Source organism: Salvelinus namaycush, unplaced genomic scaffold, assembly GCF_016432855.1.
Source record: "Salvelinus namaycush isolate Seneca unplaced genomic scaffold, SaNama_1.0 Scaffold84, whole genome shotgun sequence".
Lineage (NCBI taxonomy): Eukaryota > Metazoa > Chordata > Actinopteri > Salmoniformes > Salmonidae > Salvelinus > Salvelinus namaycush.
The window spans coordinates 421,859-433,567 of record NW_024061575.1 but is presented as its reverse complement, the minus strand read 5'-3'; the positions used below and the strand labels follow the sequence as shown (position 1 = coordinate 433,567).

Below are 11,709 nucleotides of genomic sequence, written 5' to 3'. Positions count from 1 at the left end.
AAGGATATACTGCAGATACCCGACCAGGCCTAAAGATAAGCCCTAAGATATACTGCAGATACCCGACCAGGCCTAAAGATAAGCCCTAAGATACACTGCAGATACCCGACAAGGCCTAAAGATAAGCCCTAAGATATACTGCAGATACCCGACCAGGCCTAAAGATAAGCCCTAAGGATATACTGCAGATACCCGACCAGGCCTAAAGATAAGCCCTAAGATATACTGCAGATACCCGACCAGGCCTAAAGATAAGCCCTAAGATATACTGCAGATACCAGGCCTAAAGATAAGCCCTAAGATATACTGCAGATACCCGACCAGGCCTACAGATAAGCCCTAAGGATATACTGCTTTCTCGAGAACAAGCCCAAATCCCCGTCATTTGCGTTAAAAAAAAGACGGATAAAAAAGGGGACGGAGGTCGGGCCGAGTGAGTAAACCTCCACTACCAACCGTTCTATTGGCCGACGTTGTTGGAAAACAAAAGGCACGTATATCCTACCAACGGGACATTAAAAACTGTAATATTATGTTTCACCGAGTCGTAGCTGAACAACGACATGGATAATATAGAGCTGGTTGGGTTTACTGTGCGTCTGGTAAGACAGAGCAGTTACCTCCGGTAGGACAGAGCAGTTACGTCCGGTAGGACAGAGCAGTTACGTCCGGTAGGACAGAGCAGTTACGTCCGGTAGGACAGAGCAGTTACCTCCGGTAGGACAGAGCAGTTACGTCCGGTAGGACAGAGCAGTTACGTCCGGTAGGACAGAGCAGTTACGTCCGGTAGGACAGAGCAGTTACGTCCGGTAGGACAGAGCAGTTACGTCTGGTAGGACAGAGCAGTTACGTCTGGTAGGACAGAGCAGTTACGTCCGGTAGGACAGAGCAGTTACGTCCGGTAGGACAGAGCAGTTACGTCCGGTAGGACAGAGCAGCTACGTCCGGTAGGACAGAGCAGTTACGTCCGGTAGGACAGAGCAGTTACGTCCGGTAGGACAGAGCAGCTACGTCCGGTAGGACAGAGCAGCTACGTCCGGTAGGACAGAGCAGCTACGTCCGGTAGGACAGAGCAGCTACGTCCGGTAGGACAGAGCAGCTACGTCCGGTAGGACAGAGCAGTTACGTCCGGTAGGACAGAGCAGTTACGTCCGGTAGGACAGAGCAGTTACGTCCGGTAGGACGACGGGGGGGGGGGGGGGGGTGTGTGTCTCTTTGTCAATAACAGCTGGTGCGCGATGTCTAATATTAAAGAACTCTCAAGGTATTGCTCGCCTGAGGTGTGCAACGTGCAAAATGAAAGGGAACATATCCACCCGGCACAGCCAGAAGAGGACTGGCCATTATTAGGCTGAACCTGAGACATCAGATTGAAGGGAACATATTCATTAGGCTGAACCTGAGACATCAGATTAAAGGGAACATATTCATTAAGCTGAACCTGAGACATCAGATTAAAGGGAACGCATTCATTAGGCTGAACCTGAGACATCATATTAAAGGGAAAATATTCATTAGGCTGAACCTGAGACATATTAAAGGGAACATATTAATTAGGCTGAACCTGAGACATCAGATTAAAGGGAACATATTCATTAGGCTGAACCTGAGACATCATATTAAAGGGAACATATTCATTAGGCTGAACCTGAGACATCAGATTAAAGGGAACATATTCATTAGGCTGAACCTGAGACATCAGATTAAAGGGAACATATTCATTAGGCTGAACCTGAGACATCAGATTAAAGGGAACATATTCATTAGACTGAACCTGAGACATGTTAAAGGGAACGTATTCATTAGGCTGAACCTAAAAGCGCTATATCAATGTAATACAGTTAGGCCATCCTATTTAGAATGTTGAATATTGTTCTGATTCTAGCGCTATATCAATGTAATACAGTTAGGCCATCCTATTTAGAATGTTGAATATTGTTCTGATTCTAGCGCTATAGAAAGGTAATACAGTTGGGCAATCCTATTTAGAATGTTGAATATTGTTCTGATTCTAGACATTCAGTGACATAAATAATTAAAATATTCCCCTTGTAATGCTGATGGAGCGTTAACATGGCTACTGTCATGTAGATGCACAGCTACATGGGGAAGAGGAGTCTGAGGCTCGGCTTTATTCACTGTAGTACATTATAATATAATAAGGCTCCATGGTAGCTAATACATTAGAGTAGAATAAGGCTCCATGGTAGCTAATACATTATAATAGAATAAGGCTCCATGGTAGCTAATACATTATAATAGAATAAGGCTCCATGGTAGCTAATACATTATAATAGAATAAGGCTCCATGGTAGCTAATACATTAGAGTAGAATAAGGCTCCATGGTAGCTAATACATTAGAGTAGAATAAGGCTCCATGGTAGCTAATACATTATAATAGAATAAGGCTCCATGGTAGCTAATACATTATAATAGAATAAGGCTCCATGGTAGCTAATACATTATAATAGAATAAGGCTCCATGGTAGCTAATACATTATAATAGAATAAGGCTCCATGGTAGCTAATACATTATAATAGAATAAGGCTCCATGGTAGCTAATACATTAGCATATAATAAGGTTCCATGGTAGCTAATACATTATAATAGAATAAGGCTCCATGGTAACTAATACATTATAATAGAATAAGGCTCCATGGTAGCTAATACATTATAATAGAATAAGGCTCCATGGTAGCTAATACATTATAATAGAATAAGGCTCCATGGTAGCTAATACATTATAATAGAATAAGGCTACATGGTAGCTAATACATTATAATAGAATAAGGCTCCATGGTAGCTAATACATTAGAATAGAATAAGGCTCCATGGAAGCTAATACATTAGAATAGAATAAGGCTCCATGGTAGCTAATACATTATAATAGAATAAGGCTCCATGGTAGCTAATACATTATAATAGAATAAGGCTCCATGGTAGCTAATACATTATAATAGAATAAGGCTCCATGGTAGCTAATACATTATAATAGAATAAGGCTCCATGGTAGCTAATACATTATAATAGAATAAGGCTCCATGGTAGCTAATACATTAGCATATAATAAGGTTCCATGGTAGCTAATACATTATAATAGAATAAGGCTCCATGGTAGCTAATACATTATAATAGAATAAGGCTCCATGGTAGCTAATACATTATAATAGAATAAGGCTCCATGGTAGCTAATACATTATAATAGAATAAGGCTCCATGGTAGCTAATACATTATAATAGAATAAGGCTACATGGTAGCTAATACATTAGAATAGAATAAGGCTCCATGGTAGCTAATACATTAGAATAGAATAAGGCTCCATGGAAGCTAATACATTAGAGTAGAATAAGGCACCATGGTAGCTAATACATTAGAATATAATTAGGCTCCATGGTAGCTAATACATTAGAATAGAATAAGGCTCCATGGTAGCTAATACATTATAATAGAATAAGGCTCCATGGTAGCTAATTCATTAGAATAGAATTAGGCTCCATGGTAGCTAATACATTATAATAGAATAAGGCACCATGGTAGCTAATACATTATAATAGAATAAGGCTCCATGGTAGCTAATACATTATAGTAGAATAAGGCTCCATGGTAGCTAATACATTATAATAGAATAAGGCACCATGGTAGCTAATACATTATAGTAGAATAAGGCTCCATGGTAGCTAATACATTATAATAGAATAAGGCTCCATGGTAGCTAATACATTATAATAGAATAAGGCACCATGGTAGCTAATACATTATAGTAGAATACTGCTCCATGGTAGCTAATACATTAGAATATAATAAGGCTCCATGGTAGCTAATACAGTAGAATAGAATTAGGCTCCATGGTAGCTAATACATTATAATAGAATAAGGCTCCATGGTAGCTAATACATTATAATAGAATAAGGATCCATGGTAGCTAATACATTATAATAGAATAAGGCTCCATGGTAGCTAATACATTATAATAGAATAAGGCTCCATGGTAGCTAATACATTATAATAGAATAAGGCTCCATGGTAGCTAATACATTAGAATAGAATAAGGCACCAATGTTGAAATATGAGTAGATTAAAATAATATGAATTAATGATATAAAATGACTCAATGATCCAAACCTTTCACAATATAATGGACTATGAATTAGAGACCAAATAGAGATAGTGGAACACAATAACACAGCCCCTCAATATAGTAGAGATAGTGGTACACAATAACACAGCCCCTCAATATAGTAGAGATAGTGGAACACAATAACACAGCCTCTCAATATAATAGAGATAGTGGTACACAATAACACAGCCCCTCAATATAATAGAGATAGTGGAACACAATAACACAGCCCCTCAATATAGTAGAGATGGTGTTACACAATAACACAGCCCCTCAATATAGTAGAGATAGTGGAACACAATAACACAGCCCCTCAATATAGTAGAGATAGTGGTACACAATAACACAGCCCCTCAATATAGTAGAGATAGTGGAACACAATAACACAGCCCCTCAATATAGTAGAGATAGTGGAACACAATAACACAGCCCCTCAATATAATAGAGATAGTGGTACACAATAACACAGCCCCTCAATATAATAGAGATAGTGGTACACAATAACACAGCCCCTCAATATAATAGAGATAGTGGAACACAATAACACAGCCCCTCAATATAATAGAGATAGTGGAACACAATAACACAGCCCCTCAATATAGTAGAGATAGTGGAACACAATAACACAGCCCCTCAATATAATAGAGATAGTGGAACACAATAACACAGCCCCTCAATATAGTAGAGATAGTGGAACACAATAACACAGCCCCTCAATATAATAGAGATAGTGGAACACAATAACACAGCCCCTCAATATAGTAGAGATAGTGGAACACAATAACACAGCCCCTCAATATAGTAGAGATAGTGGAACACAATAACACAGCCCCTCAATATAGTAGAGATAGTGGAACACAATAACACAGCCCTTCAATATAATAGAGATAGTGGTACACAATAACACAGCCCTTCAATATAGTAGAGATAGTGGAACACAATAACACAGCCCCTCAATATAGTAGAGATAGTGGAACACAATAACACAGCCCCTCAATATAGTAGAGATAGTGGAACACAATAACACAGCCCTTCAATATAGTAGAGATAGTGGAACACAATAACACAGCCCTTCAATATAGTAGAGATAGTGGAACACAATAACACAGCCCTTCAATATAATAGAGATAGTGGTACACAATAACACAGCCCCTCAATATAATAGAGATAGTGGTACACAATAACACAGCCCCTCAATATAATAGAGATAGTGGTACACAATAACACAGCCCCTCAATATAATAGAGATAGTGGTACACAATAACACAGCCCCTCAATATAATAGAGATAGTGGAACACAATAACACAGCCCCTCAATATAGTAGAGATAGTGGAACACAATAACACAGCCCCTCAATATAGTAGAGATAGTGGAACACAATAACACAGCCCCTCAATATAGTAGAGATGGTGGAACACAATAACACAGCCCCTCAATATAATAGAGATAGTGGTACACAATAACACAGCCCCTCAATATAGTAGAGATAGTGGAACACAATAACACAGCCCCTCAATATAATAGAGATAGTGGAACACAATAACACAGCCCCTCAATATAGTAGAGATGGTGGAACACAATAACACAGCCCCTCAATATATGATTTAAACGAGTTATGAAATTGTAGATCCAAAAATAAAATATGTTCTCAATTAATATCATCAATAGAATATCAAAAACCTGTTCCGAGAAAAGTGTCACGGTGATATACAGTACATTCGGAAAGTATTCAGACCCCTTGACTTTTTCCAAATTTTGTTACGTTACAGCCTTATTCTATACATGTATCCTATACTGACTAGTATATTTACCCATTAGGTCTAATACATGTATCCTATACTGACTAGTCTATTTATCTATTAGGTCTAATACATGTATCCTATACTGACTAGTCTATTACATGTATCCTATACTGACTAGTCTATTACATGTATCCTATACTGACTAGTCTATTTACCTATTAGGTCTAATACATGTATCCTATACTGACTAGTCTATTTATCCATTAGGTCTAATACATGTATCCTATACTGACTAGTCTATTTATCTATTAGGTCTAATACATGTATCCTATACTGACTAGTCTATTACATGTATCCTATACTGACTAGTCTATTACATGTATCCTATACTGACTAGTCTATTTACCTATTAGGTCTAATACATGTATCCTATACTGACTAGTCTATTTATCCATTAGGTCTAATACATGTATCCTATACTGACTAGTCTATTTATCCATTAGGTCTAATACATGTATCCTATACTGACTAGTCTATTACATGTATCCTATACTGACTAGTCTATTACATGTATCCTATACTGACTAGTCTATTTACCTATTAGGTCTAATACATGTATCCTATACTGACTAGTCTATTTATCCATTAGGTCTAATACATGTATCCTATACTGACTAGTCTATTTATCTATTAGGTCTAATACATGTATCCTATACTGACTAGTCTATTCATCCATTAGGTCTAATACATGTATCCTATACTGACTAGTCTATTTATCCATTAGGTCTAATACATGTATCCTATACTGACTAGTATTTTTATCCATTAGATCTAATAAATGTATAACAACCATGAAGTTTAAAAGTGTTTTTATTGGCCTATAAATCACAACAGCCACTCTTTATTTGTTATTGAGGGATCTATTCTGAATTAAACCTCATAGGAAGACAGTTTTATCATGTGGTGGTTTCATTCAGGTCTCCGTTTCACTAAATACTCTGTCTTTGGCAGGAGAGGGACCAGACTCTCACTCTGACAGCAGGAAGAGTCCTTCAGGGGAACCAGACCCAGAGACGTCCAAACCAGCAAGACCACACCACTGCTCCCACTGTGGAAAGAGTTTTACCCGGTTCTGGAACCTAAAACAGCATGAGACGATGCACACAGGAGAAAAGCCTTTTCAATGCTCCCAATGTGGAAAGAGTTTTACCTGGTTAAGGGCCCTGAATAGGCATGAAGAACTACATACAGCAGGGAGGAAGACCTACCAATGCTCCCAGTGTGGAAAGAGTTTTACTCAGTTAGGAAGCCTGAAAATACATGAGAGAATCCATACAGGAGAGAAGCCTTACCCCTGCTCCCTATGTGGAAAGAATTTTACCATGTTAGGCAATCTTAAAAAGCATGAGAAAATACACTCAGGAGAGAAGCCTTACCACTGTTCCCTGTGTGGAAAGAGTTTTACCCAGATAGGGAGCCTGAAAACACATGAGAGAATGCACACAGGAGAGAAGCCTTACTACTGCTCCCAGTGTGGCAAATATTTTTCTCATTTAGAGACCCTGAAAATACATAAGAGAATACATACAGGAGAAAAGCCTCACCACTGCTCACTGTGTGGAAAGAGTTTGACCACTTTGGGCAATCTAAAAGAGCATGAGAGGACACACACGGGAGAAAAGCCTTTTAAGTGTTCCCTCTGTGGAAAGAGTTTTACCCATTTAGCGAGCATGAAAAGGCATAAAGGAATACACACAGGATAAAAGCCTTACCAATTCTCCCAGTGAGGAAAGAGATTTTCACGATTACAGGACCTTACATCACATGAGAGGACACACCTGACCACTGCTCCCAATGTGGAAAGACTTTTACCTTGTTAGGGATCCTGAAAACATTTAGAGGAAACATAGGAGAAAAGATCTACCACTGTTCTCAGTGTGGAATAAGATTTTACCCGGTTATGTAACCTGAAAGACCATAAAAGAACTCATACAAATACACAGGAGGAGAAGACATACTACTGCTCTCAGTGTGGAAAGACATTTTCCCAGTCAGAGGACCTGAAAACACATGAGAGAATAGAGAGGCTGTGTTCTGACTTGTGTTTCTGACTGAGAATTTGGGGTTTTGTTTAATACCACATTAAATCATACTCAAAAAAAGTTTACAGGAATTCCCACCTGTTTAGCCAGTATATTGTTATATAATGATATATATATATTTTTGTGTTGTTGTTGTTGCCTGTTTTGCATGTTATTTTGGCATTAATACGTGTCACATCAGTTTGCAAACAATGTAAAAAAATGAATTAATAAATATTGCGTTAATAAAGCCGCATACAAACTTTTTTGCTTTCTTGAGTAGCTCCAAAATGCAGGTGTTTCATCCCAGCTCAGTGCTTTCTGTGGTGGTGGAGCAGCCAGCGGAAAATACGGAGCGAAGGGGTAATGTTCTCTAGTTGCGCCGTGGTTGTAACCATGGCGCCGGACCAGAAGGCAGACGCCCCCAACCGACTCTGTTGTTTTGTTTGTTTATCTGCGTTGTTTGTAACTTGTTTTTTAAACTATTTTTGTACATAATGTTTGCCGCTACCGTCTCTTATGACTGGAAATAACTTCTAGACATCAGGACCTCGGTTACTCACCACAGACTAGCAGAATCATTTTTCTTCTTTCACCACTCTGACGAGCCCGAGGCGGAGGATATACGGCTCCCTCGGGAACAGGCCCCGACCCCTAGGATCTGCGTAAAGAGGAGGCGGAGAAAGAGAGGCCGGAGGGCGGGCTGCCTTCTGAGGAGTCGGAGGCGATTGGAGAAAAAAAAACACTCCCCTCAATTCTGCTAGCAAACATGCAATCTTTGGACAATAAAATGGACAAGTTATTGGGAAGATTAAACTACCAACGGGACATTCAAAACTGTAACATCTTATGCTTCACGGAGTCGTGGCTGAACGACGACACTATCAACATACAGCTGGCTGGTTATACGCCAGCAGGATAAAACAGTGGCGTCTGGTAAGACAAGGGGCGGCGGACTATGTAGATTTGTAAACAACAGCTGGTGCACGATATCTAAGGAAGTCTCGAGCTATTGCTCACCTGAAGTAGAGTTTCTCATGATAAGCTGTAGACCACATTACCTACCAAGTGAGTTTATCTATATTCTTTGTAGCTGTTTACATACCACCACAGTCAGAGGCTGGAACTAAGACCTCATTGAATGAGCTGTATTCTGCCATAAGCAAACAAGAAAACGCTCACCCAGAGGCGGTGCTCCTAGTAGCCGGGACTTTAATGCAGGGAAACTTAAATCAGTTTTACCAAATTTCTATCAGCATGTGCATGTGCAACCAGACGGAAATGTGCAACCAGACGGAAAAAAACTCTGGACCACCTTTACTCCACACACAGAGACGCATACAAAGCTCTCCCTCCATTTGGCAAATCTGACCATAGTTCTATCCTCCTGATTCCTGCTTACAAACAAAAATTGAAGAGGGAAGCACCAGTGACTAGATCAATAAAGAAGTGGTCAGATGAAGCAGGTGCTAAGCTACAGGACTGTTTTGCTAGCACAGACTGGAATATGTTACGGGATTCTTCCGATGGCATTGAGGAGTACACCACATCAGTCACTGGCTTTATCAATAAGTGCATTGAGGACGTCATCCCCACAGTGACTGTACGTACATACCCCAACCAGAAGCCATGGATTACAGGCAACATCCGCACTGAGCTAAAGGCTAGAGCTGCCGCTTTCAAGGAGCGGCACTCTAACCCGGAAGCTTATAAGAAATCCCGCTATGCCCTCCGACGAACCATCAAACAGGCAAAGCGTCAATACTGGACTAAGGTCGAGTCGTACAACACCGGCTCCAACACTAGTCGGATGTGGCAGGGCTTGCAAACCATTACAGACTACAAAGAGAAGCACAGCCGAGAGCTGTCCAGTGACACGAGCCTACCGGATGAGCTAAACTACTTCTATGCTTGCTTCGAGGCAAATAACACTGAAAAATGCATGAGAGCACCAGCTGTATCGGAAGACTTTTAAGTCACTACATTCCTAAAGAAAATAATGTACTTTTTACTCCATACATTTTCCCTGACACCCAAAAATTGCGGGACAGGAAAATAGTCCAATTCACGCACTTATCAAGAGAACACGTGGTCATCCCTACTACCTCTGATCTGGCGGACTCACTAAACACAAATGCATAATTTATGTAGCCCCTGGCTATCTGTACATTTGAAAAACGAGAAAATGGTGCCATCTGCTTTGCGTAATATAAGGAATTTGAAGTGATTTATACTTTCACTTTTGATAGTTAAGTATATTTAGAACCAAATACTTTTAGACTTTTTTTTAGTAGTATTTTACTGGGTGACTTTCACTTTTACTTGAGTAACTTTCTATAGTTTTACTCAAGTATCACAATTGGGTACTTTTTCCACCACTGCCGTTTTATCATTTTTAAGTTTCATTCAGGTCTTTCTGTTTAACTAAATACTCTTGTTTTTCTTTGGCAGGAGAGAGACCAGACTCTGACAGCGGGAAGAGTCCTTCTGGGGAATCAGACCCAGAGAAGAGTCTTTCAGGAGAACCAGACCCAGAGACGGGTCCTTCAAGGGAACCAGGCCCAAAGAAGAGTCAAACAGGGGAACCAGACCCAGAGACATCCAAACCAACAGGACTATACCACTGTTCCCTCTGTGGAAAGAGTTTTACTAAGTTACAGAACCTAAGAGTGCATGAGAGGACACACACAGGAGAAAAGCCTTTCCACTGCTCTCAGTGTGGAAAGAGGTTTACCCGTTTAGAGAACCTGAAACAGCACGATAGAATACACAGAGGGGAGAAGCCTTACCATTGTTCCCATTGTGGAAAGAGCTTTAGGTCGTTAGGCACCCTGACAACGCATGAGAGAATACACACAGGAGAGATGCCTTACCACTGTTCCCACTGTGGAGAGGGTTTTAGGTGGTCAGGGAGCCTGAAAACACATGAAAGGACACACACACAAGAAAAGCCCTACCAATGCTCCCTGTGTGGAAAGAGATTTACAGAGTTAGGGTCCCTGAAAATACATAATAGAATACACACAGGAGAGAAGCCTTATTACTGCTCCCAATGTGGAATAAATTTTACCTGGTTGGCAAGCCTGAAAACACATGAGAGAATACATACAGGAGAAAGGTCTTACCACTGTTCCCACTGTGGAAAGAGTTTTAGTGGGTTAGTGAACCTGAAACAGCATGAGAGAGTGCACACAGGAGAGAAGCCATACCAATGCACCCTGTGTGGAAAGCATTTTACCCATTTGGGGAACCTAAAAGAGCATGAGAGGACACACACACAAGAAAAGCCCTACCAATGCTCTCTGTGCGGAAAGAGTTTTACCAAGTTAATTGGCCTGAATAAGCATGACAGGACACACACAGGAGGAGATAAGACCTACCACTGCTCCCAGTGTGGAAAGACATTTACCCGGTTAAGGTACCTGAAAGAGCATGAAACAATACATACAAATACACTCGAGAAAAAGACATACCACTGCTCTAATTGTGGAAAGACATTTTCCCAGTCAGAGGACCTGAAATCACATGAGAGAATAGAGAGGCTGTGTTCTGACTTTTGTTTTTGACCTGAGAATTTGTGTTTTTGTTTATGCCACATGAACGCTTACTTAATTAAAAATAGGCTTACAGTGGCAAGAAAAAGTATGTGAACCCTTTGAGAAATACCTTGATTTCTGCATAAATTGGTCATAAAATTTGATCTGATCTTCATGTAGGTCACAACAATAGACAAACACAGACTGATGTCCTGTCTGACCATGTTGT

The 11,709-nt window shown here is 40.1% G+C and overlaps 1 protein-coding gene across 1 annotated transcript; it reads left to right on the top strand.

Annotated features, from left to right (window-relative positions):
- Nucleotides 1-6,918: 6,918 nt before the first annotated feature.
- Nucleotides 6,919-8,135, top strand: LOC120043034 (zinc finger protein 239-like; the record flags this gene model as incomplete). The annotated part of the gene is made up of 1 exon (XM_038987766.1): nucleotides 6,919-8,135. A coding segment is annotated over one exon (708 nt), but the record flags the coding sequence as incomplete, so codon positions are not given.
- Between the last annotated feature and the right edge of the window lie 3,574 nt (nucleotides 8,136-11,709).